Source organism: Astatotilapia calliptera, chromosome 18, assembly GCF_900246225.1.
Source record: "Astatotilapia calliptera chromosome 18, fAstCal1.2, whole genome shotgun sequence".
NCBI classification, from domain to species: domain Eukaryota; kingdom Metazoa; phylum Chordata; class Actinopteri; order Cichliformes; family Cichlidae; genus Astatotilapia; species Astatotilapia calliptera.
The window spans coordinates 25,414,747-25,442,259 of NC_039319.1; the positions used below are offsets into that span (position 1 = coordinate 25,414,747).

At 39.1% G+C, this 27,513-nt stretch overlaps 3 protein-coding genes and 1 pseudogene across 8 annotated transcripts in view; 3 read left to right on the forward strand and 1 right to left on the reverse strand.

Moving 5' to 3' along the window:
* The first annotated feature begins 290 nt into the window (after positions 1-290).
* On the forward strand, positions 291-4,560 carry LOC113010867 (protein shisa-like-2A; annotated as a pseudogene).
* A 5,804-nt stretch (positions 4,561-10,364) lies between these two features.
* Positions 10,365-13,631, forward strand: LOC113009890 (leucine-rich repeat-containing protein 19-like). Of its 3 annotated transcripts, none has more exons than XM_026148462.1 (3): positions 10,365-10,584; positions 11,860-12,025; positions 12,167-13,631. In XM_026148462.1, the coding sequence occupies exons 2-3, from the start codon at positions 11,875-11,877 to the stop codon at positions 12,556-12,558; spliced, it is 543 nt and encodes a 180-aa protein (XP_026004247.1). In that variant the 5' UTR covers positions 10,365-10,584; positions 11,860-11,874; the 3' UTR covers positions 12,559-13,631. The 3 variants fall into 3 exon arrangements, with proteins under 3 accessions (XP_026004247.1, XP_026004249.1, XP_026004246.1); XM_026148464.1 differs by lacking the exon at positions 10,365-10,584 and adding an exon at positions 10,594-10,742 and having other exon boundaries at positions 11,948-12,025; XM_026148461.1 differs by lacking the exon at positions 10,365-10,584 and adding an exon at positions 10,755-11,177 and having other exon boundaries at positions 11,948-12,025.
* A 68-nt stretch (positions 13,632-13,699) lies between these two features.
* Positions 13,700-14,783, reverse strand: tmem125b (transmembrane protein 125b). 2 transcript variants are annotated; one of them, XM_026148460.1, is made up of 2 exons: positions 14,604-14,783; positions 13,700-14,468 (listed from the first exon to the last, which is right to left on the reverse strand). In XM_026148460.1, exon 2 carries the CDS (start codon positions 14,422-14,424, stop codon positions 13,735-13,737), a length of 690 nt encoding a protein of 229 aa, XP_026004245.1. In that variant the 5' UTR covers positions 14,425-14,468; positions 14,604-14,783; the 3' UTR covers positions 13,700-13,734. The 2 variants fall into 2 exon arrangements, with proteins under 2 accessions (XP_026004245.1, XP_026004244.1); XM_026148459.1 differs by having other exon boundaries at positions 14,608-14,709.
* An 11,532-nt stretch (positions 14,784-26,315) lies between these two features.
* The window catches only part of LOC113011259 (low-density lipoprotein receptor-related protein 8-like), an 82,576-nt gene continuing 81,378 nt past the window's right edge, over positions 26,316-27,513 (forward strand). For all 3 annotated transcript variants that reach the window (XM_026150710.1, XM_026150712.1, XM_026150711.1), the window contains exons 1-2: positions 26,316-26,469; positions 27,099-27,215. In XM_026150710.1, coding sequence (XP_026006495.1) covers positions 26,403-26,469; positions 27,099-27,215 — 184 coding nt within the window. In that variant the 5' untranslated portion in view covers positions 26,316-26,402. The remainder of the gene's footprint in view (positions 26,470-27,098; positions 27,216-27,513) is intronic.

Below are 27,513 nucleotides of genomic sequence, written 5' to 3' on the forward strand. Positions count from 1 at the left end.
CTTCATCTGCTGTTAACTGAAGAACTAAAGGCAGTGCTGACACATCTTATTAGCGTTCCCATCCCCGTATTAGCTCCTGAAAAGGACTCTCTGACTTCAGTGATCTCCAGCCTAATGTTCAGTTCAATTTTAGCTTGTGAACCGTCCAGGGTGCAAAATCTGCTAAATCACAGCTGGGAGAGTCCACTATCACATTGTAGCACACGTCATAAATTGTAAATGCAATGAATGAAACACTGTATTAAAGTAAGGTTATGGTCAGGCAACTCGAAAGTCACGAAGTCAAGGATATGCATTCTCATGTTTGCGTGTGTGACTGAAGAGAGAGAGAGAGAGAGAGAGAGAGAGAGAGAGAGAGAGAGAGGTAGGAGGTTGGTGGGCGCTGCAGTTTTCTTCAAATTCAAAGTTTTTCACCTCCATCTCTCTGCGCGTTCACTCACTGAGAAACACGCTGCCGATGAAAAACAACGCGCTGCTCCACTGGTCTAACCACGGGGCGCGCTCCCACGCAGGAACCTTCCTCTTCTATTCCTCCAGCCGCTCATTAAGTGTTTTTTTCTTTTTTTCATTTTCTTTTTCCCCCCTCTTTCTGTTGCAACATGAGCGCTGAATGCAGCAGTTACTACAGCGCTGACGGGGTGTTCGTGGACTCGTTCTCCTGTCCTAAACCAGGGAATGCTGCCGCTGCCATCTACTGTTGTGGATTTAACGATATTAAATATTGCTGTGATGATGCAAACAGTTTTTTCCCGTATGAGTACGGGTACATGTGGTGGCTCAGGCAAGTGCAATTTTATTTTATTTTCTGCCTTAAAAAATAAAATAATGTGCTTGTTATCAGTGGATGAGCTAATCACTAATAATCACAATATTTTCTTCATTTTTAATGTTTACTTTTTTGCGCAATAAAAGCCTCACTTAACTGACATTATTGAACCCTTAATCTTTGAGAAATCCAATTGCCTCTGTTCCTGCTGTTCCTTGAAGACTTCAGTTCATCCATTCACTGCATAAAGAACTCGTTTTCGTTTTAATTCTGCGAGTAAGACCCATCTAAGGAATGCACTTAAAACATTTAGCAGATAAAAAAGTTGTTTTTCACGTTCATTGTGTTTTTTAAATCCTCACATCAGTCAGTGTCCTCTCCTCTCTGTTCATTAAGGGATCAGGTTAAAAAGATGTTTTTCTCTCTTCTCCTCTCAGTATCGGTGCTCTGGTCGGTCTGTCTATAGCAGCGGTCGTCCTCCTTGCTTTCCTCATCACTGTGTGTGTCCTCTGCTACCTCTTTATCGTCACCAAACCCACTCGTCGTCTTGACAACGGCCTACCCCTAAGAGCGCCAGGTTAGTATGAATCATCCCCTGAATTCCCTCTGATGATAGGAATTTGTTTGTTTGTGTAATTTCTGACAAAATCTCAACACTTTTACTTTTTATTTTTATCAATATTGAAGTCTTTTATAGAGAGCTCGTAATAAATCATTTTATTCTGTGCAACTGTCTGTGGCTTCTTGGCAGGAGATCCCAGTGAGGGGCCGAGTCATGTGAGGGTGCCCTGCGCCGCTGCTCCACAAAGATTCAAAAATCCCTTTGTGAACAGGAAGGTGGATTGTGACAATCAGTCGCCAGACCCAGAGCACCTTTTCCAGAGGTGTTTTACACCCACAGTCACTGGAGTGAAAGTGGAAAGTCCTTCATAAGGACAGCAGCACTCTGTCAATAAGGCAAATCAACGAGGAAACAGCCTTGTGGTACAAGTGGACAACTATGAATGAGAGGAAAGTAACTGATACAGTGTGAGCGGTGGCTGAAAGGAGTATATACTGAGTAACACAACTTTAGACCAGTAGTAAGAAGCACACGCTCAGAAGGCTGTGACGTTTCTTGCCTTGTTGACATTTTTCATGCATTAAAGTCGTCTTTCCTCGTGGCCTCCTCACGGGTGGAAATTACTTATCCTCCATTTTTTTGGAAACTAATGCATAAATTTGGCTTTCTGAAAGCCAAAGATTCATTTGAACACATGAATCATTGAGTCATATGCAGTTTACAGTGAGGACATACAGTTTTAAGCACATTTATGTGCTGAAGATGTTGCATTTGGGTAAGAGAAAGCCAAGCTAGTGTTTTAAGTCGGGAGGCACTCTGATTTGAATCTTCTACATTTTACTCAGAGACTGAAGGATTTGTGGGAGTGAAACGTTCCCAGCACAACACAGAACTGCACCATCAGTTGACTTTTCAGATCTTTAAAGTGGCTTATGTTTACATTCTCTGGACAAGCAACCTCAAGTAAAACCCTTTGTGATGGCTGGAGGCGGGCTTGAATTGTTGGGTATCTCTTATTCTGACACTGGAGTTTGTGGTTTATATTCTGTGTCCTGCTGGCAGTCCGGTACAGGTTTCTTATAACCACAGTCATCATGTTTCTCTAACATAACCAACAAGGATTCTGCTGAATCAGTTAACATGAAGGAGTCTGATGGCAGCGTAATTCTCACATAATTTAGAGTTAAAATCGCATCACTGTATACCTGAATCACTTTTAAAGGATACCATTGTTATTCATTATTATTGTGAAGAATGAACCAGTCAACGTATGCTGTGCGCTGTACAGTCTCACATAAACAAAACCTCTTCTATTGCATAAAATCTGGGAGGCAGAAGAGGATCTAACACAGACGGTACTCTGATTAAAAAAGCTGAACCTGAATGGAATAGTGAGGTGCTACATCAGTGAATCACATGCAAGCACACATTCCTGGGGGAGTACATTTCCACTAATAAACTGTGATCATTATGGCATAAGATCTATTAACTGGTGATGGCAACAAATGCTTAGAATGTAAAATTTTGTCTGAGTACTGTTAAGCGCTGTCCAGTGTTTTGGCACATTAAAAGCCTTCAAATTCATGCATCTGCTACTGAAATGGCACTTTGCAGCTGTATTTAATGGATGACATTAAGCCGAATGTTCCCCCAGTACTGGCTCATGTGGTTTGGAAACCTAAAATATAGGATGAATAGATAGGTGTTTCTGGAAAGAACCATGCATTTTATTGTAAGAGTGTCCTCTAGTGGCCATAGTAATAATGACTAAGAAGAGGAGGAGGTCAGGGTGGATGGATGGGTTGCTATAATGCTGTACTTTCAAATGGTCCTAAGCAGTGTTGGGGTTGTTATGCATTTAAAAAAGAGAAAAAAAGAAAAGAATGTATTACACATTAGTCGTTACTTTTCTTAAAAGTAATGCAGTATGTTACTCAATTACTCGTCAGAAAAAGTAATTAACTACACTACTTGTTATATTACTTTCTTGTCACATTGTAACGTGACCTGAAACACACTGTCACATAATCACCAACAATATAACAACATAAACCTGAGGCTACACTTTAGTAGCATTCTGGGTTCTTGGCTAGCTTTGTGTTAACATGCTGTCCGTGCAGATGCCTACAAAGAGCCGAAGCTGTGTTAGCAACTGTTATGGATGCAGTTTGCACTTTACCATCGCACTCTTGTCCCTTTGTACAAAACCCCCCCCAAAAAACAAAAACTGTGAAACTGAAAAATTCAATGTGATTACAGTAACATGCTACAATGGAAGAGGTCTGCTTTAACCTAATGCCATTTTTCCCTCATACACCTTACCAAGTTTTTTTCGTGCCTAAATCTAACCAAACCGAGGTGAAAAACATCTGTGATCAAAGGTGGAAGTTTTTCCAGGACAAAATCAAAGCTTTCTGACCACCGTGCCATTTAGTCAAGAACAATTTGTTAGTCTTTTTTTATGTATACAAAGCTTTTATTGTTAGGACATCTCAAGCAAGATGGTGCAGACAGCAAGCCCTATACAAACACAGTCAGCTTTGATGAGTTTCAGCTTCGCTTATCATGTTGGCTTTCAAGCTTTTGTGTGATGAGTTCTGATCGGTTTTCACTGTTATTGTAGAAGCTGCTGTTTTGTGAACTCACTAGAAGGCTGTTCTTAGTATGTTCTGGATAATCAAACCTTTCAAGTGCACTTGCTTTTTGTTTTTTGTTTTTTTGTTGATGATCTGAATGTTGATGCGAAATGAATGCAAAACGTCCGATATCTGTGCTTTGATTGTTCATGTTTTAATTTGGTTACGGAGCTCGGTAACCAAATTAAAATTCCTGTTTCAACACTGTGCCATTTTCTCTGTTAAAACGTGGTCTAAACGTAAAAAAGAATTTAAAAAGCCTCCCTTAAGAATTTTTGTGTTTTGCTAGCATGTAAGTGTGAGCTCTGTTATTTAACATTAATTTACATTTAATGAAAGAGGAAAACGAGATGTTTACTAAGTTTCATCCATATTTGTTTGACTAGAATGGCTTTCAAATGCTTCACTTGAATGTACACATTCACACTATTCTTCAAAGAGCATCAGTAAAACCTGAATGAAAGTACATCACATCATATGTCATGCAGACGTGGTGCCTGATCAACTGCAATGTGAATACTATTTAAGTGCACAACATGGAAATTATTTATCTTAAAAATAACACCACTCCTTGCGCTCTTATTCTCTTTTCATTTTCTTTGGGTGATCATAAGGTTTCTCTGCACAAACATGCTTTTCAAAGAAATACTTAAAGTTAATGTTTGTTGTTTTTCTATTAAATGTGTTCAGCTGAGCGACTGATGATGATGAAGCCTTTGTCTGGCTCACTTTCTATATTGCAGGCTGCTTTGGTGGTTGAAGAAATTAAGAGACACAGATTAGAACGGTCAGTGAGACTCCGAGTTAGACAGATTTGTTACTGGCTCTCAGTTCTTCTAATCATTTCTCTGCAGAGAGGCAGAGTCTCTGAAAGCCAGCAGGAGTGACAACAAGCCCTCTTTGATCATCGTGCACTGCAGTTCAAAGAGTTGGGTTGTAAATAAAACTATACTTCCATAACAGCCATCAATTACAGGTACAGCAATCTGTATGTGTAGAAAGCACCAAAGGCATTTTGCTCACTCTGAGTATAATGACAAAGAATATAAATGGCTTATATTTTAGATTCTTTTTACAGTCTAATTGCACACAAATCTGAGTGAGTAATGTATTCCTGTAATAGAGAACAAGCTGACTTTTAGGACCTTCATTAGCATCTACTTGCTTCACACTGCAAAGATTCATGTATTCAAACCGATTGCTTTTGCCTGGGAGGGCTGATCTGCAAGACCTGTTAGATGGCAAATGGACAACTGTAAAAGCATTTTGTAGATGTTTGTCATAATGGTACAAGTGACAGCAAACCAATTAAACCTGCTGGTTTAAATGAATGCAAACCTACTGTAAAAATCATACTTTATGTATTTGGAGGACTTCATTTGTTGCTCACATCTAAGTGCTGCACTGTGTAAAAATCATTTCATAATCTGCTCTAATAGCTCTTCTGTAGATTTGGCTGTGGGGAATCACAGGAGAAAGAAACTCCCAGCAACCCTAAATTGGACAAGTGGAAGAGGATGGATGGGTAATATAAAAAAGCTTTTTTTTTAATTGAATAAACTAACTACTAAACTAAAACTAAAAAAGTTTCACAGAAATTATGAACTTTTTCTGTTTGAAAGAATTTTCAAACAGGAACAACACTGTGCACGCCTAAAGACTGTGTGAACATCTAAAGATCTGAAGGCATCAGAAGACCAACACAGAAGTCATTGGGCTCCATGAAATCTGCTCAAATCCCTGCTAAAGCCTCGGGATCTGAGTTTTTGAAGGGAAGGCATGACTGTGTATAATCAATTGCCTGAGTCATTACTCTCTTAAATTGTGTGCTTTGCAGTCATTTTCCACTTTAGTGCTTAGGATTCAGATAGACCTATTAACAGAATATGATATTCATAATTATATATGTATTATTTTTATTATGTTCTTGTTAGTGTATCCTCATCTGAGAATATGAACCGTCTTTAAAATAAACCATTAGTATCTATATTATTTATGGCCACTTTCCTCCAATATAAGCTGTTGGTAAGACTAGAAAAAACTATTTAAACATGAATACATTACATTACAAAATCTGTCTATGAGTCTAAGAATTACAGACATTTTCATATACAGTTTTTAGAGGCTCAAATATAATTGGATAATTGACTGTTGGTATAGTATTAATTATATTTCATGGCAAATCAAGAGATGTGAGTTAAACCCGAGTGTTGAACTTACATTTGGTAGTGATTCACTGGAACTCTCAATATCGATGTGAGTGAAGGAGCAATAGGAGTGGTCAAATCAACAATTTGGTATATTTTTAAAAATAAAGCACGCACTGACCAGCTTAGCAACAGATGACAAGTGAATGATGACAGAATTATTTCAGGGGTTAAGAAAACCAACTTGACAACATGTAACCAAGTCAAGAAAAGCTAGATGTATCAATAAAGTCTACAACTGAAAGAGACGCCTTCATGAATGGAAATATTGTTATAATTACTATATGTCTCGGTATTCCTAGATAAACCTTAACCTCCTAAGACCCGAACTCTTCCACGGCATGCATTTTTAATTTCTCTTTGGTATTTGGGCATATTGGGGCCCATCCATCCATCCATCCCTTGTAGAGCAAAATTGAGTATTTTATTCTAAATAACCCAAAATGTGATGTCCACATATGTGGATGCCAGGTCCTAGGAGGTTAAATATGCACTTTGGTGGAAATTGAGAAAACGAGCTGCCCATGCACATTTGTTATGTTAACGTTTAAAACAAAATGCAATTAAATGGTGTTAAATAAACAGGTGTTTGTTAATGCCGATCAGTTTTTATATGAATCCAGCTCTGTTGAGGAAAGAGCACATCTGCTAAGCCTCAGGTAGGATCCAAATAAAATAATAATCGTGCTTGGCAAGATCTTCCAATAAAACCTGAAATTTACAAACTAACCACCTGCTCCACAAGGACATAATTTTCATAAAGTCCTAAGATGAAAGTGAAAAAATTTGTCTGGAGTTGATTAAAAAGAAAAGAAAAAAATCAGTGAAGAAAAGTAACATTCATCAAAGATGAAAGAACTCCTTACATAAAGCTGATATAAGCAAAGAAACCAGCGCTGCTTAAGAACCACTGAGCGCTTTGAGTATGTCACTTTGAAGCAGCACCTAAAGGGGTCTTGTGTCAATTTCCATACTTTCAAGAAGCTACTTCTGTACTGAAACCTGTCTTTTTAGAATTTGTCTTTGAAGGGTGTAGTTCATGTGTCATAATGTCACCTTGAGGTATTGCGAATTGGTGCTTTATAAAACTCAGTTGAATTGGATTAAACTTTTTGTTGTTGTTTATAAGAGATAGAATTTTAGTATAATACATTTTAATAAACAGAATATACAGTATGTACAGTTTTAAAATTACACAGTTTAACATTAAAGTGACTGAAAGGTGAATAAATAATTGTCAGTGACTAAGAGTGAATAAAGTGTCGGTAGTATAAAAAGAGTGTGGGGTAGTTTATGTTTCTGGTGTGGGAAATGGTCTGCTGGAGTTAAAAAAGCAGAGTGGCATTGGGGACAAAGGTGGCCCTCCTCCTCTCAGTCCTGCAGGAAATGCAGCGGAGGCGTCGCCCAGAGGGGAGCCATTGAAATGCGGGGTGAAGAATGTGAGAGGGGTCGTGGATGATTTTGGCTGCCTGTCTAAGGGCCTGTTGACTGAAAACCTGTGGCAGAGTTCTGACAGGCAGACACTGATGCAGTGTGCTGCAGTCTGTTCCTGTTCCTGTTTCTGTTCCTGGCTGAGGGAGTGGAACCAGCAGGTAATGGAGCAGGTCAGGATGCTTTCCAGGAAGGCATAGTAAAAAGTCATCATGATGGGTGTGCTGACTCCAAAGGAGTTGAGTTTCCTAAGGAGGTATAGCCATTGGTGGCACCTCCTGAGAATCTCCTCTGTGTTGGCAGAGAATTTCAGGAGGTTGTCAAAGATGGTTCCCAGGTATTTGTACTCCTCAACTACCTCCACTGGCTTCCCGTCGATGGTGGTGGTGACTGAAGCAGCCAGATCCCTCTGCCAACTGGAGAAGGTCACCACCATCTCTTTGGTTTTGCTCACGTTCAGTTCAAGTTAATCACCAGAGGTGTGGACTCGAGTCACATGACTTGGACTCGAGTCAGACTCGAGTCATTAATTTTATGACTTTAGACTTGACTTGAAATAATGTTCTAAGACTTGTGACTTGACTTGGACTTTTACACCAATGACTTGGGACTTGAATTGGACTTGAACCGGTTTACTTGAAAAGACTTGATATTTCACCCCAAATATAAAATTTAACATGCATATTATATAGAGATTGAAAATGTGACGTCATTCACGGGTAGAACCGCAAAGGATTCTGGGAACTCGTGGCAAGAGGTACTAGCGCACGCAGGCTTTCAATTAAAATCAGTCACACAGCGATAAAAAGAAACACAAAAATGTCAAGAAGCTGTTGTATTATTAACTGCAATAGCCGGTCGCATGACAGCCACGGGAAGCCGACGGGTAAAGAGATCGGTTGTTATCGGATTACGTCGTGGAAGAGAAATTGTTCGAGCCATGTTTCCGAAGTAACAAAGAGGCGACTGGATTGCAGCCATTCAAAGATCAAATATAACGTCCCAGAACACTCCAGCTCACAGGTTAGTCTGCTCCAAGCATTTACACAAAGGTCAGTGTTTTTTAGTACTTAATACGTCATTTTCATAACATAATTGGTGATATAGGTTACAAGCAAGTCTGGCGCTGAACAGAAATTGTCGCGCTATGCTCCTGTGTTTATTGTGCATAAATAGTAAATTATCCTGACACAATATTGCGTTTCGCTTCTGTTATTATGGTACACTGACAAAAACACATACTTTTATTCACAGGATAAAACAGGTTTTTTGTATCACTAATTGCCCAGTACGATTACAGCATATAGTATTATTGTCACTGCTACATTTCTGTGATGCTACCAGAAATTATTTCCACTACTAATTAATTACCGTTGAGCTCAAAGGTTATATTAATAAACGGTTAACGAATGTGTATTTATGAAGACGATTTGTGAGACTGGTAAACTTATGATACGTACGATGGTCTTTCGTTCTACACGGTGCATTTCAAGGTCCTGTACCCATCCGTCGGTAAACTGTACCTGGGCTTGTTGCAGTGACCTGAAGTTACTAAACTTCATGAGTGTATGCACTCACTCCAAGAACCGTATAATTATAAATATGCATATAAATATGAGATAGCTGACTTCATCTAACTAGCAAATGTTGTCCAGGCTACGTTGGTGATACAGTTTTTTTTAATGTGTATGATATTTTTGTCATGCGATTTTAAAGCTGGTCCTACAACCGCATCCAAGAATAACATGCAGCTTATCTCAGAACTGTCGGTGAAAATTATTCTTGGAGCTAGGTTTAATTGAGCTGCATTTTAAAGAGGTGCAATTTCACAATTTGTGTACATTTTCTAAGTTCACTATTTTGTATGTGTTGAGAAAAACACAGATTTTAAAATTACATGGTCTAATATTTACATTTAGCATATAACTGCAACATTATTTTTTCGTTTGTTTTTTTTAAAGACTCGAAAGGACTTAAAATTCAAAGTTTCAGACTTGTGACTTGACTCGGACTTTTACACCAGTGACTTGAGACTCGACTCTGACTTGCCTGACATTACTTGAGACTTGACTTGAGACTTGAGGATAAAGACTTGAGACTTACTTGAGACTTGCAAAACAATGACTTGGTCCCACCTCTGTTAATCACATTAGTTAAGTTATCATCAGGCACCTCACTGCCTGATGATCCAGCACCGACGTCTGTTATGCATCACAGTAATTCAAGATACATAGATTAAGTCATGAGGAGCTCACAATAACACACCGTTATACATTAAATAAGAGGAAATATTAAGTATTATTTTCTCTTTTGTATAAGGAGATATTTTAAGTGCATGTTGTTGTTATTTTCATGATTTTTAACATTACAAAAGCGATTGTGAGCTAACACAGCTGCCCCCTCCACACAGAGCTGTGGAGGCTCTGTGGAGTGTCTTTGTTTTATGTCTGATGTGATTACAGTGCCACTATTTGGCCCAAGAGCACAGATGCATCAGTGTAACTGTCCTTTTACTCATTAACTCTCTTTGTTTCCTGCCAGCAGGCTTTTCATTACTTCCAACAGCAGTAGAGTTTTTGACTCTTGAAATTATTTTATATTCTGAACAAAAACACCCACTGCTTCTTCATGGGGGGTTGTTTGATTGTTGGGGTTTTCTCTGTGTTGCTGTAGGGTCTTTTCCTTACAATATAAAGCACCTTGATGCAACTGGTATTGTGAGCTGGTGCTATATAAATAACATTGAATTGATTGAATATATAAAAGAAAGTAGTTACACAGGGCAAAGAAAAAATTATAAACCCAGTGAAGTTAATCATTAACATCTGTCTTGAGGATATGGTGCAAGAAGGGAGACATTATGGCGTGTCTTGTAACCTTTGCCCAGACAGGCCTTTTATTGTTTTTGAAGCAACGGAAGGGGAAAACAAAATCTTAAGCTAAGAAGACCAAAATACACCTTCTCTATCAGTTTTGGCACAGGTAAGGACTTTTACATAGATTTTTGTGTGCTTTGCAGTGTGCGTAACATGACATTTGTGTTAATGATAATATTAAGTGACACTACTGAGTGAACATAGGTATGTTGTGGTCATATGACTTCAGTGAACCAGCTACTGTGCTCTGGCCAGCATTAGAAGGTAAACCGAGTTTATATTTGGAAAGAAAACAGGCTAGTGACACAATGTAAAGAACATTACAGTCGGTATACACACATCTGCTGTTGGGTGATAAAGAGAGTGCTTTTATTTTAAGATTGAAGGTAATTAGTAAGAAATTAAGGTCTTTTAAAATTCCTCTGGACGTTACTAAAGGCCTGACAACATCATGTGACTGTCTATGTGAAGAGAACTTAAATATTTTTATCTTAATGTTGTGATTAAGGTCAAATCATTTGTGATCTTTTATCTTATACAATCTGAGCAGGCTTCAGATACTATACTCATACTATCTCTGATGCTTCCGTGCTACGATAATAATGATGATGACTGACAATTTATGTTTCGTCCCAACCAGACAGTGTAAATGTATGGTACTCCATGAAACGGGAAGAACGAGTAACATAGATAAGATAGGTAAGATAGTTAAGAGTAAGAACAGGTGTCCAGTTTGTCAAATGGAAGCTTAACATCTTAAAACTGTAAAATGATGTTATATTGTTATCACTTTATTCATGTCACTCTCACTGCTCTATGTTTCACAAGATGCCTTGCTTTGGTGTCATAAAACGAAATCATTTAGTGAAAAACGCATCTTTTGGAAATGGACAAGCTCCAGACGATTTCTCTTCGCTTCCTATTGAGCACCCTGCAGCTCCTCAGGGTGCTCCTGCACTCCTCGATCACTGACGTGGTATTTGTTGGTTGTTCCTCGTACGAGTCTGGGACCGATTGAGGGGGACAAAGGCTTTTAAAAAAAATTATGGCCCAAAATTTAACTTGGCTTTGTATCACTGTTAACAGTAGTTTCATTTTCTTTTATATTTTGTGCAGCACTTTGTAACTACAGGCCTGTGAAACTTTACTTTACTTTAGCAGGTCTTTTTTTTTTTTTCTTACTGCCTGTGCAATCATCCTTTCAAATGCAATTTTTAGCAAAATCGTCTGCCTTGTAATACTGCATTCAGTCCCGCTGACATTTGAGTTTAATCAAGTCAAGTCTTATTCAAGGTATTCGCCAAAGTTCTGTTCTTTTGACTCCAAATTTCCTCTCTTGTTTGGATCACAATCCTGGTTACTACTGTATTTATTTTTGTAGATCTTGTACAGCGAGATGGGTCTGTGGAGCTGTGGCATCAGTGTGGTGCTTTTTCTCTGTAACGTTGCATATACTGCTTCTATATCAGACGCTGTCGGAGAAAAAGGCACCCAGAAAAATCTTCTGATTGAGCTCGAAGACAACACTAATAGCACTGGCAAACCAAGTAAGTAACAAAGTAAACAGTAACCTTTTATTTCAGTGTTATTCTTGTTTGAGGGGTTTAATATTCTACTATACCTAATCCATAGGAAATGTTTTGGGTTCTGTCTTGTTAGATTTTGATGAACCAAATTTTTTCCTGCAGAGACAAACAGCTCATTTGAGAGCCCAAAGGTGGAATTCTCCTATCTGGCTATAGCGTTGGGCACAGTCATCACCCTTTCACTCTTCATCGTGTTGGTTGTTAAGTTTCGCGTTTTACATCGCTTTCTGGCCAGCTACAGACACTCCCTGCTCCAGGAGTCGGATGGGGCGAGCCAGTACGGTCAAGAGGACATGTCTTTCCCTAACAATGTGTCCGGTAGGATGGGAGTAGTCAGAGGGACTCAGCCCGGGTTGGATGATGACGACGATGGCTTCATTGAGGACAACTACATCCAGCCCGGTGAGAAGCACATGCCAGAGGGACAAAGGGAGGATGACGAGGTAGAGGGGACAGATGACAGTGACGACGATCTTCAGTTCACTATAGGGTGATTAAATAAATTTTTCCAAAGTGACCGGTTTACAACAAAAATAATGAGACTCCAAAAGTTGATTCTGTTCATCAGGACGCAGCGTTTCCATAATTAAAGTTTAAAACTTTTGTGCCTCATGAGCCCTTAAAGAAGACAGGATTATAAACTTGACAAGAAATAGTAAATCAGAATTTCTTTCTTTTTTGGCCTGCTCATATTGCTCATTTTGAAACCCTTAAATTTATTATATGACCCCCAACATGGGCCCCAACCTACTTACTGAACAGTAAAGTTTTTTTGACTGCAGAAACTTCTGAGCCACGCAAATGTTTTGACCAAATTATCCGTTATTATTAGATAACCGACCTTAAGAGGGGCCAAAATTAATACAAAACACATTTAAAGTGCTGCATTGACCTCTGTAATGTTGACTCGTTGTGCAATCAGAATACCTTTGATTTTTTTCTTTTATGCTGTGTAGAAATTGTTCTTAAAGCTCAAATGTACTATATATCGATATGGATTCACATATTACATATGCTGTGTATGTAACTCTACATGGAAAATATTTAAAATTACAACATTCAGTTTATTTGCTAATAATGATGTTAATGTTTATATCCTGCTAAATGCTATTTGTTTTCACACATGCCATTCAATTATTCACCTTTAAGTTACCTTTAAGTTTTTTGTTTTTTTATTACATTTCTGCTGACAGTGAACATCAAAGAGTTAAACAACTTCACACTCACACATCTTTGTTGTAGTCTGAATGTTTGTTTGTATGAAATTACTTTTTTGAAAATGCACGTCTTTAATAAAGTCGTTCTTATTGAAATTACAACACAGCGATGTTTTGATCTGATGTGACATCTGCTCTTTATTTACAACTATAATCAGTCAGACACAGCATAAATGAGCCTTCAGACAGTACAAAGGAGGGAAATATTCGCTTATCAAATTACAGAGCCATTGTTGACAGCAGCCTATTGTTCTTGTAGAAATGATGTGACTGCACTGCAGTGATGGTGTTTAGAGCTCAGCAGTCAGTTTTTATGGTAATGGAAAACAATAAAGAGAGTGGAAAGAAAATTTGTGAAGACTTGATTTGGATATTGACACAACCTTCTCGGTTCTACTATTAGTTCCTTTAGCTTTAAACCACTTCATCCAGTCTCAGATATTTTAAGTCCTTTCAGATCAGGCTGGTCCTGCTCGACGAGGTCTCTCTCCTGGCTTGACTCATTTGTCCTCCAGAAACACTGAACACACAGACAGCTTGATTCCCTGTCCTCCTCATTCTCCTCATTCTCATCCTCCTCCTCTGCTCCCTTCTTCTTTTGATGTATGCCAGCACACTATAGCCCGCTACAGCTAGAGACATGCCCATCCCTGCAGCCATCAACACCAGACCAGAAACCAACATTTCCCTGCTGTCGTGACCTTGGCTGCCGATGGTGGCCACAAAGATTAGCACCGTCCCACACAGCATGACTGCCAGCCCTACAGCTAAAATCAGCGCGGGGTCGGCCCTCCCACCACTTTTCAGCTGGTCGATCCGACGCCTGCTGCGCACGCAGTTCATGTCCTGGATGGCAGAGCTGAGAAGCTGCTTGAGCAGGACAGCAAGTGCCAAGAGGCAGAGGGTGGTGCCCACCCCTAGGCGCCATTCCCCAGATAGGCTTGTGGTGGTGGAGAGGAGCCCCACACCACCAAGGCCCAGTCCGAGTATGAGGGCAACAGAGGCACAGTAACACAACAAGGAGCGTTGTGGGTCTCTGGACCACCATAATTCCACTTGATCTTCCAGGATACGTCGCTGTATAAGCCTAGGGTCCAGGTAGAGGCTTGAGGACCGACGTATGGGGTAGTAAAAGGTCTCCATGTCAGGTATGGCACAGCTCAGACAGCCAAAATCAAAGACGACACCTTAAATTAGTGTGGAGAACATGGGTTGATTGTCAGAATATTAGAGGACACAGATTTCCAAAAGCACAAGTAACTTTTCTATGTCCCATGACTGTACAGAGAACACGCTGTGCTTCACCTCCTGTAAACACTTACTCACTTGTGCTAGATGAGTGTCTTGTATTGCTGTCCATCCATCTGCATCCCATCTGAAAACCTCAGAGAAGTCAGTGTGAAAGATCCCACAGTTGTTTGGTTTCGTTGTTTCATTCTGTAAAGAAAGTGATCTCTGCCTTGAGCAAAAAAGAAAAAAAAGAAAAAAAAAACTGCTATGAGGAAAACTTCCAGTATTTCAGGTACTTTGCTTCATTTGTTGAAGTTGGTTTCAGAGATGAAAGTGGATGTAGATGCCAAAAGTGTCCTGAGTCAAACTGGAGACAGAAGCAGGGGCTCCCACAGTGTGAAACTCCTGCAAGCAGAGAGGTAATGGCAGTTACGTAGCTTGTGCATGTGTCGTTTCATCAAGGCTTCATCACCACAGCGACTGTACTCATGTCACAGATCAATAATCTGTGTCCTCTTTAGAGCCCTGTGCCAGGCAGAACAGACACCAACTTCTCTTCTCATCACACGGGACCAGCATCTTGTCAAGTTAAGCAGGAAAAAAGACTGGTCACAATAGTAGTGTTGGATCATGGTTTGGACAGAGATTGGCGACACTGTCCACCACGCTCCATCACAGACAATGGGCTGACCGATGAACACAATGACTGTGCTGCAGAGGGTGGGTGATGGTGTGTGGGGGACGTGGATGGGTGTTGCGTTGCTCCTTTGGAGGGCTGAGTGATGTCAGTGTGCACTGATAATGGTGTTTCTGTGATCCCAAGGATAGCGTCACTCAGACACTGGGCTGGATAGGTCTCAGTGAATAGTGTATCTCCTCACTGAGGTGCTAACTAACCTGGGCATCTCATCTATTTCTTACACACCTGGCAATACTGAACATTATCCATAAAACCATTTCACAGGTATATTTCTTTTCTTTTAAAAAAGAAAAAAAGGTATATTTCTTTGCTTTCCTGCTCTGCCACCTCTAAAGCTCAAAATAAAATGTTAAAAAAAAAAGATACAAGGTGTGGTTTTATTACTATTTAGGTGGCTGTGTGTGCTTAAAGGAATAGTCTGCATATTAATTACTGGGCTTGGTGCTCTTACTGTAGGTAGGTTTTGACCTTTGGACAGAGCTTGGCTAGCTAGGTTTTTACAGTCTTTGCTTAGCTGTCTTATAGTTGTTGTTTCCCATTTAAGATGTAAAACTGTTAAAGTTGTAACAATATTCTCATCTAACGCTTGACAAAAGCATGTAAATGTTTATTTAATAGCCAAACAGGCAAACTTATACATTTATCTTTCAGATATACGGCATAGGAGAAGCTAATAGCATCCACTAGCTAGGTTTGGCTTATGGCTAATGCAGTGTAGTGCAGCGGTGTATTCTGATGCAGTTACATCTAACATAATTAAAGATGCCCCCACCCCCAATTGTTCCAGTGTAATGATCTTGCTTTCATGTGTGTTGACTCAGTGACAAGTGGCTGAGGCTATAATGGAGTCACTGCAGGGGCGCTAACAACTAGAGAGGAAGTATAGATTGAAACAAAGTTGAATCAATATGAGTTATGAAGGGAAAAATAAACAAACGAGTTTGCTGGTGTTAGCATGGTGACCTTTGATTTACTAAAATTCATCTTGAGTCATTTTTATTCTATATGAGCAATAAAATATAAATAAATCAGCTGTTGGGAAAGATGGATGAACTTTTATTTAGATTTAGATATTAATTTCTTCACAGAAATATAAACTCTTAGCAGCAGTGTATATTTTATGCACTTTTGGAAGCTTTTCAGTGTAATTCCAGTCACAATGGTGAAGGCTGGGTGACACTGGTAGCATTTATAAATGCATCTGCTTGTTCAACTTCTCCATCCAGAGAAGTCAGCATATTTACTCAGATATACCCATGCAGCTGTCTGGAAACCCCTGATGGACCAGTCGTTCTCATGACCAAAGTACTGAGACCAGTACATAAATGCCACTTTCTCCCCCTAGTGGAGTAATAAGGTAATAAAGTAGACCCTATTTCAATTCTGAGGTTTTACACATCAAAAATTATTTTTAAAAAATTATCTGGTCCTTACCAACTCTTAAAATTAGGTAAATACAACCTCAGATTAATAACAACACAGGGCACCATACCATTATTTATTTACCAAAAATAAGTGTAACCTATGATTCAGTAGCTTGTACAACCACCTTCAGCAACATTAACTTTAAGTAATCATTTTCTGTAGTCATCAGTCATCCTTTACAACATTGTTTCAGTTTGTTGAGATATGTGGGTATTTGTTTATACACAGCTATGAAAGTCCCTCCGATCAGGGTGAGGTCTGGACTTTTACTGGGCCATTGCAACAACTTGATTCTCTGCTTTTTTGTCATTCTGTTGTAGATTTGCTGCTGCGCTTGGGATCATTGTTCTGTTGCATGACACAGTTTGGGCCAAGTTCTAGATGTTGGTCAGATGGTCTTATATTTAACTCAAGGATACTTGTGTATATGTTACGTATGGCCCAAAATGGCCTCCGTACAAGAAAGTAGTAAGCTCTAAGGAACCCCCACACTGCAATGGGGTACACAAGGTTTATTTTTTTCCTCAGAGTCAAACTACTGGCTGAAGACACAACTCTGGCCAGGAGTCCAAGGCCCAAAGCCACCACGGTCAGGGTTGTTAGCCTGGTTACAAACAGGGAAAGGTGGTCACTCAGAAGAACAAGCACCCAAAAACATATCAATCTTGCATCTTCCTCAGAAAGGTTTGCCACCCACCTTTTCAAGCCTGGTGTCGTTCAAGGGTGGCTCTCCACATTAAATCCTGGGGCTTCCACTCTCGAGCTGAAGCTTCCCTAAACTTGGCCAGTTTCCTTTCCATGGGCACGGACAGTCTCCAATCCAGTGTTTTTCCTCCCAGCAGATCCACACAAATCCTAATTAAAATGAGTCCTCCCTCCAACATCCTCAGATTGTTTTAAAAGCAAAACCAGGCCAGGTTAAAAATCCTTTCCCTTAGAACAGGGGTTTCAAACTCAAATACACAGTGGGCCAAAATTCAAAACTGGAACAAAGTCGCGGGCTAACATTAATATTTATTGAAAAACAAAATCTTCCTCCAGATATAAGAATGAATCTTTTCTTATGGACTCAAACAAGTTTTGCTGAAAAACTGAATATGGAACAAGCAAAGCTTAATACTAAACGATATATATATTAGCTGTATAATACCAGTAGGCCAGCTCTATATGGAAAAGATATATATAAATCTTATAAAGTTTGTATCTGTCTTGTGTGAAACTTGTATGAAAAGCATATAAGAGTGAAAACAGATATAAGATCCCTTGAAAAATTATATAATGAAACTTGTATGTTTTGGATACTTATTAAAACAATGTATGAAAGTAATGAGAAAGTGGCCACTTTCATGAGTAATCACATATAAGTTTTTACTATTTGTTTTCCATATGGGTAATAGTAATTTGGTATGGCTTCGCGGGCCAAATGTAATTAGGCTGCGGGCCCAATTTGGCCCGCGGGCCAGAGTTTGACACCTATGCCTTAGAATGTGCACACTTCACCCTGGAGTCTCAGAGGCTTCCCTGCTGCACCAGTGTAAAAGCCTTCCAGTTTCCTCTCCCCTTTATAGAGAATGGCTCCCATCCTTCCCAATCAGCTGCTCCCTGTACTCAAATCCAAATAGCTGGCAGCTGGACTAGAGTAGAATCTCCACTCCTCACACCAAACACAAAAAACCCCCACCAAAGTATGTGATTAATACAACCCCCCCCCCCCCCGGAGTAATGCCAACCCAAAAGTTTAGTGGGGGATTCTCTCCATTCTTTTCCACCATGCTATACTCCGCAACATATGCAGAGAAGTTGACTCAATGACTGTAAGATTCCCAGGTGCTGTGACTCCAGCTCATCATCCCTCCACCACCGTGCTTGACAGTTGGTATGAGGTGTTTGTGCTGACACGCTGTGTTTGTTTTGTTTTGTTGTTTTCCGAACTTGGTGTTTTTTGTGGCCAACATATCTACTTTGGACTCATCTGTAGAAAGTTCATTGTTGCAGAACTTTCATACTACCCTTATCTGTATACATCAGTACATCTACATTTGCCCGTAGTACACGTTTTTCTGCTTACATGTTGTGAAGATCAGTGAAGTGTATTTGATGAACAGCATCTGGGTGCTACTTACCCTCTTAAGTAGTAAGTACATACTTGGTTTTCCACACACAGCTTCTGCATTTTAGTTCAGTTTTTGCAAAATCAATAATATGTGCAATATGGCATGTTTTGTAATTCATCTCAGGTATATCGACCTAACTTTAAACCCAGATAAGGACAAGATGAGAGTTTACTTTCGTTTTGCCATGAATGTATCTGTAAGAAACCTTTATATTTTATTGTAAAAGCTTGATTTTACGCCTCTCAGATTCGTATTTATTAATGAAGCTACAGTTAGTATAAAAAAACCCATTCTGATGTCAATAGAGGTGATTTACCAGTCTGTCCCCACTCAATGTGATTCAACCGCAAGCTGGCAATTAATGCACTTGTACAGCGATTTAAATACAGCCACTAGGCGGGACATATTGATTCGCAATAATTACCCTCACTGTTAATTACTCTTGTAGATTTGATGAAACATCATGTAGTCATAGTTGTTCGTTGCCAACGGTAGGGCTTTAATTTCATTTTTATTTATTTGTTTACTTTAATATGATAGAGAAATCAGTGTCTATTTATTTTAAAATAACCTCCACCAAAGAACGCCAAAATTATCAATTAAGCCAGCAATCAGGCAAAGCATGAAAATATTTGCACTAATCATTGTGACAGGTTGATATGTATTTGGCATGCTCCTGTACAGCTGGTGAATGTGTATTTGTATGTGCTTGTTTACTGTCTTTTCTGCCTTGTGACAGAATAGCCTCGACAGTCATTTGCCTGCTGTTCTGGGAGTGACTCCAAAATTCATCAGGCTCAGAGAGAAAAAAACTGAATGTTGTGAACTAACGGACAAATCGATGAACAGATGTATGAAAAAAAAAGGCTGCATTATAAATTCTTCTGCATAAAATACACAGATGAGCCACAACAACAGCAACAACCAAACCACTTGTTTAAGATTGTGTGGGCCATCCTCATGCTACCAAAGCAGCCGTGACCTTTAATGGGCCTCACTGGATTGAACTTGTTCCAGTGTATCGCTTGATCACACATAGTGGTTTGGATGCTGGTGCTCGGTCTGTTTCAGAGCAGTTTTTATGGTGTGACAGAGCACAGTAACCTGGCCACTGATGTCAGAGGGTGCCATGGGTGAGTGTTACTGGTTTACAACATTAGTGACATATACAAAGCAGCATTCACATCAGCAGCAAGCAGGACGTTGCATTATAATGTGGTAACATTATTCACTTCACGTGTCTGTGGGGTTAATATTGAGGTTGATACTGTCTGAGTTTGCTTTTCATGCTTTACTGAAGGAACCTAGGATGTCATCCAGGCACATTTTTGTATTAAGTGTCTCTCTACAATTATCATTTGGGCAATTATTAGAAAATCTGAAAGATCAAAGCTACGTATTTTAAAAAAAAAAAGAAAAGAAAAAAAAAAAGCCAAATCATGCTAATACAATAAAGTAGAGGAAAACTTTAAAATGACAAGAATGTCAAAGGTTGTAAATATACTTCAAATAATATTCAGTATGCTTAAGACTCCACCATATTTCATACATTTTAAGAAAAACTCAACAGGCTTCTAGTTAAGGCTTAAATTTTGCTTTTGTCAATCTAATAAACACAACATGTGCGTTTTGCTCTAATGATACCACAACAGGACAGTCATGTTTAATATATGTGTTTGATAAAAGAGTATGCAACGTTGTTGTGGACAAAGATCATCCTGCAGGTGGCAGCAGCCTCCAGGTTTGGAAGCAGTCTGAGGGTGCCCACATTAGAAGGCTGCATATGGGGTTAGATCAGGGATGTCTAACTCTTTGTTGTTAATAGGCCACCAAAATCTTGCAGGCTTTTTTTGTGCCCAAGGCAGCGGGTTTGTCACCTGTATTTAAATGCAACATAAGCACTCAAATCTCTACATTTAGCAAAAATTATTGACACTGTAATGGGAAAAATTCCCAAATAAAATACAGCCTTACTTACTTAATAGATACGCAGGCATAAGCATATAAATGTACTAACAACATTAAAAATAAATGTAGGGACTGTGAAGAAAGCCAGCCTCTGTGGATGTAGCATTATTGTAGTTATAGTTTATCAACACAGATGCAATAAACTGTCTTTTTAAAATGCTTTTTCATTTCTGACACCTAAAACCTACAGAGTGACAAACTGATAAATAGAATTGCTCCACCATCTCATCTGCTTTTCAAATAAAGGATGAATACAGTCAGTCATCATGTCACGGGTCATAGCTCCTCCTTCATGTTATTGTGGAAGATGCTTCGTTATGACTCTGGTTGCATGTTTGAGGCCTTTGGCGTATTCAAGTATAGTTCTGGACATTACCCTGATGATACTGTGCAATAGATAACAATTGGCTATTGCAAAAAATGCTTGAAAGTGTGTTTCATTGGAGCAATTATACAGAGACCCAGGTTTTACACATTTACTCTTTAAAGTAGGAAGATTTACTCTGAGTGCGGAGGAGGGAAGAATTTAGCTCAGAGACTTAAAAAGGGATCTCAGTGTATGGTTAAGATTATGGTGAGGGGGCTATGCAAAACCCTGCAAACAGTTTCTCGTTCATGGACTCACTTTGCTGACAGGGACAGCATCAACCAGTGAGGATGAACTAATCTCACAGTTGCAGACCGCTGGGTTAGACAAACAGCATCACTGTTGCACTCTCCCTTATAGGCTGGTGAGCGGTAGGCGAAAACAAGAACAAACTTGACTCTCTCATCTCTCAACAGCAGCTGCTAAGGTGTTCTTGAGTAAGGTACTTATATTTAATTGCTTGAGTGCTCAGAGGCCAATCAGTAGATAGTTACACTGTAACCGAACCATGAAGCCTGTCAATGCAAGATGCTACAGCTGAGTGAATGTGGAGCAGAAAACTGAAAAAGGAAAACGTATGCCTGCTCAGCAAATGTCCCCTAAAGGTTAATTAAATAAGAAATGCAACAAGAACCACACTACTTACTGAAATGCTGCTCACACGACAAGCTGTGGATTTCTTAATTCCTTGACTGTGCGAGAGGATGATGGCGGCTTCTCCAGAATGTAGCAAATCCTCCAAACTGGCTGCTGTGACAAATAAAAGGGCCAATTTCTTGACAACTCATGACACAACGAGGCTCGCACAAACCTTAAGCATACTGAGTATTTTGATGCTGCTTATAAAGTTTCCAAAATTATGCACCCTGACAGTGAGGAGATTCAAATAACCGATAATTATCTGTCACGAGGCATGACTGATGGGGATGCAGTTTGATCTGACATGAAATTGTTTACAGACAAGATACTTTGAATATACCCTGATATTTCATCTAGTGCTACCAGCAAGTCAAAGAAGTTCAGGCATCCAGTAGTGTTTTTTACTCCAAGTAAGTTGACCAGGTCTCACAACATGATGCATCCTTTTATGACGTTTCTGGATATTCCTCCCATACAACCAGCAAGTTGATATATGTATGATATTAGCTGATATCTCAACAATTGTTGGATGGAATACTCTAAAAATTGTTTAAAATAGGTAGATTTCGCTCCCAGATTTGAAAAGTGAAGTCAGTGTATGAGCATTCTACACTGTATTCCGCCTAATGGTGAGCAGAGGGCAACTCCAGTAGCTGACTGTAAGCCTGTGAGAAAAAGACCCTAATGTGCCCTTCATTTATGACCTCAGTAAACACTTTCCTCTTGGATTTAAGTGCACAGTCTCTAGTAACAGGTCTTATGTAATACTGCATAACATTCATTTAGTTAATTATGGGTAATTAAAGCACCTTAAGCTTTAGGGTGGGTAGCTTGTGATTCTAAAAGAAAAGTTGCCATATTGTTATGTTACATGAAATGGATGAAGGACGTGTACAGTAAATTCTTTCCTTGTCATGCCACTATTAATAGGTTCCATTAATGGAGTGTTGATCAAGTCCATGAGACCAAGCCCTGTGTGTAGTCTTAGACATTAAACTATCCTGGACAGAACATATGAATAAAAAGGTTGTTAAAATGGGAAATTGTATCTCAGTAATGAAAAGATATGAAGATTTTTGTACACTAAAATTGATCAGGCAGTTACGTGGTCATCACTTATTAGTATGATTTGGTGGTATATTGGCTCAAATTAAGAAACAACAAAAGAACAAATATTGTAACAATGTATAAATGTCTGGTTAGCTATAAAACATATATTACTTTATTCTTCATCAGAACTGTTATTGTTACAAAGATTCCAAACATTTGTATTTCAGTCTAGATAGACATGACTATACCACCAGACAGGTTACAGGAGGACCATTTTTATTAGCCATAGCAATTAAAAGAGCAATTTCATACAGGGCTATGGAGGAGTAGACGTTTTTGCCAGACAGATAACAGAAGAAACCAGTAAAACTGGATTAATTTTTTTTAAACAAATGTTACATTAAGTTAAACCAACATTAAGCACAAACTAAACTAAACTAAGCCAACAGTCCACACAAAAGGTTACTGAGGACCTTTGTGAACTCTTGTCTTTAGAGCAACTAAGTGTTTATACTATGGCTTATAGTCATAGACATTTGAAAAGGAGGTCAAAGCAGTAAAAAAGCATTGCACATATTAAGATATGCAAAATCTGTTCTTATATTAGTGCTGATTGACAATCTCTCACTCTCACACTCACTCTGATATGCCCTGCCTCTTTCCTAATCCCCAGTTTGCTAAAAGCATTTTCATTTAGTCATGACTCACCCCTCACAGCAAATTGACTGTAAACTCAATTTACTTGGAGCTGTCTCTGATGCATGAGAATCAAATTTGTAACTACATCAAAAGTCTGTTTGTTGTACTACAGCAATACCCATTGCTTTCATTTCATTTTGAAGAAGCCATGAATGAGAACACATACTGTTCTTTAAGTATGGTAGGTTTGTGTCAAAGTGCAAATCCACAGTTTATGAACTCCACAGTGTGTTACTGTACATAATGAACCATTATTGCAGGATGGTTATAATGAATCCTAGCTACTCAAAAAATCAGGAAATTGTATCGACTTGCTTTTCTGCAGATAAAACTCTGAATTTGGTCAGGTCAGGAGTAAACTAATATCATATTCACTTTTGTTGCTTCAAACAGCTGTTCAGCAACATCTGTGTTATTTCCTTTCAATATGCTCCTGCTGTCTTGCTCTGGCTGGACAATTGCTGTGAAACCATGACAACAAGTCTTAACTGCTACATTTTTCTTTTCAGTGCCGCGACTTTTTGACTGTGAACACAACTGCTTGTGCAGCTACACGACTGTTTATGTGTGTGCATGTATCTCAGTGTGTAAACTGAGAATAGGAGGGATTAAGTTATCCTTGAGCTTATCTCCATTTAAAATGAGTGATTATGCTGTCAGTAATGGTCATGGCCTAGATTTGAAAGACAGCCTTTTTTTTCTCTCTGGCTGGGAGCCACTAGACCTTGTAAATACTACCAATGCACTTTTATCTGTCACAAATATTACCTCATTGTGTTTAGTAAGAGTAATAAGTGGTACAGGAGCCTATTTCTCTTGGTGCTACTTTTAGAAACTCCATAGCCTGCAGTTCACCTTAGCATTTGCAATTTGCATATAGATGATACTCATATCAAATTATTGCTCAGGGGGAGTATTAATAATGGTGATGTTGAATAGGATGGTGTACTGTACAATAGTGTGTTAAAGATGTTGAAACAAGTGAGCTCTAAAACATTGAAATCTGCCTCACTAGGACCACAATGTTTCACATGTTTCACCTCCCTTTGCTTTCCATCAGCCATAAACTGTTTCCCCCCTTTCTATTGTTTAAACTTTGACGGATTTAAGGATTTGTTACATGTGTGGAGCTCTGGCTGCATTGTGGAGGATTTTGAAATTATACCCAAAACTGTTTCAAAGTGAACACAAATACACCACAGGGATGCAAAATTGCTTGACCTCTTGATCCCTACCAATCTGCTCCTGCTAGTCCCCAGCAGTGTACCACTATTACCTGTCTGTCATGCTCCAAAATTGATTTCACTGGCTTAGTGGGTATGACATGGGCAGCTCTCAGACTACTTTCACTCTCTTTCTCACTCATACATGCCCTTGATTAGCAAAACTAGAACACTCAGAGAAAAAAAAAGGCTTTGATAAATGTGCTACATCAAAATCTGTTACACATTTCAACAGGAAAGATCATTTGGTTCATCCCTCCCCCTGGTTGCAGCGTCTTTGTTCCCAGCAGGTAAGTTCCATAACTTACCAATACTTCACATAGCCAGAAAAATGTCCAGAAAAGCCAGAAAATAATGAGGGATCTGAATGAAAGACTCAAAACAATAAAAATGCTTTCTTAGAGACGCTTTCTTTGAGCAACATATATTTTCAAGACATAATAATAATAATAATAATAATAATAATAATAATAATAATAATAATAATAATACACACATAATAAGCACTGCATTTAGCATAACCATGAAGGAGAGAACCAGGAATCACCAGGACTCAATATACTGATCGAATCAGCCAGATTAGACTCTTACTATGGAGCAATATGGAGAAACCCCCCCAGTTTGGCCTGAATTTATATATGCAAACATGTAATTATATTCCCCAAAAAAGACCAACTATTTTTTCAACCTATTTTAAACCCAGGAATGCTCAATACTGAAATAAAAAAATGCATATTTGTATTTAACATTTGTTATGAGCTTAGGTTTATGGTGTTATTTTGAGCTAATCACACCAGAATCACACCAGTGTTGGACTTGTCCCATCACCTAGTCATAATAGCCCAACACTTATTTTGGTCTGTCCCCTGTAGGCCAATGTTTTTTCCCTACTCTAAAAGCTGCACAGTTAGTATCTGTAAGTTTGGTATGGCACAATTTTTACACCAGATATGATAGCTGAGATAACCCTCCTGTTTATCCAGGTTCGGGAGTTGCATCAGGAGTAAAATAGCTTGTGACCCCTTCAGACATGGGGTTGTATCTCCTCCCAGGTTGAAGCGGGGTTCTTTAACATGTAAGGCAAGCGGCAAATTGTATTGTATTATTATTGTTATTTGTCCAAATAATGTTAAAAAATTGATTTTTCTGCCTAATGTCACAAATACAATTTAAAACTGTATGGGATAAGAAAGCACCATTGCAAAGACAAAAAACAAAAAACAAAAAAAGAACTGCCGTTTATTTCTATTCTACTCAACTTTTTTTTTTTTTTTTTAGAAAATCTGCCTTCAAAGATTTCATTATTGTATGACATTGTGATCTAGAGAGGCAAAAAAAGTTTTTAGTTACAGTTTTTATTTCGCCGCAATCGCAAAATAAACAACCACACATAAAAATGAAGATACCACAAAACACAAGCAAAAGATAAATAAATGCATTTATTTTTAAAGTAAGCTAGTTCAAGAAATTTGCCTTAATAGTTTGTATTATTTCATGCCTTTGGTCACTGTCCTACTGTATCGCATTGTGTAGCGTAACTGTCCCCGCCCCGCGCGCTGTCGTCACGCGCCGGGTAGCCAGTGAGGCGGAGGGAGGGGGAGTTTCACACGGCGGAGAGGCAGGCAGCGGCGTCGCAGCGCTACAACAAGAGCGGCTTTTGGGCTTTGTTTCGTGGATGTGAATGAGCTCCATCACCTTCTCCAGAAATGTTGACGGATTTAAGGATATTGCTACTTTTTAATTTGTTCGTCCTCAGGCTTCATTTCACAAAAGGTCAGTTGAAAATTGTTGCCCCCCTCTGCGCGCGAAACGCTATTGAAATAGTAGATAAAGGCTGGTGTGTGATGCTGAGCTGACTGGAAGCGCTCTCTACTCGGCGCGCGCGAGCGTGCGTGTGATACCAAGAGAGCAAAAAGGCTAAAAGGGACTACTTTCTAAAAACAAATTAATGCGCAAGTGTGTTGTTTATTTCACTTTAAAAATGTAATAGGTGAGGTTTCAGGATAGGAAAAAGCCTCTGCGTGTCTGTCATGCATCTGTCATCCATACTGCATCAGAGGTAGTAGCTGTAGTAGCACAGACTGACTGACTGACTGAATCTTTGTCTTTACGTTTGGAAGAATTGAGTCGTGCAGACCCTGGGCCTCTTCTGAGCCCTTCTGTCTTTGAACTGTTAAATATCCTGGGAAAAAGGAGACCGCTATCTGAAAGAAAGCATGCACCATGACGCCTCTAGCCCTTCACCCAATTGACCTGAATGAAGACTGAATATCAATTAGGCATTCATTTGCAAATGACAGTTGAACTAGCCTACAAGAGATTACTGTTATATCCAATTGTTGCTCATCCATCTGGACTCTTATCTCTCCGTTTGTTTTTGTTTTTGTTTTTGTTTCTTGCAGCCACGGATGAGTGTGAGGATGGACAGTTTCAGTGCAGCAACAAAAGGTGTATACCGACCATCTGGAGGTGTGACGATGATGACGACTGCTCAGACAACAGTGATGAAGAAAACTGTCGTAAGTGTTAAAATTAAAGGAGAAATAAACACAGATTAAATATGTTGACTGTGGACCTGCCACGACTAAGGCGTTATTACACAATAACATGTTAAAGCATGATGAAAATAGACATTAACTATATTAATGATTATAACAGTGCAACCCCTCCATCCCTGCTTAATCATAAAAACATCCCACCGTATTATCATGAGGATTAGTCCAGTCAGTGTGATCCTAACCATCAATAGTACTAGAAAAAGTTTAGCTCTGAGTATTCATTAGAGCTAGTCTTTCAATTTTGATCACGATTCGAGTG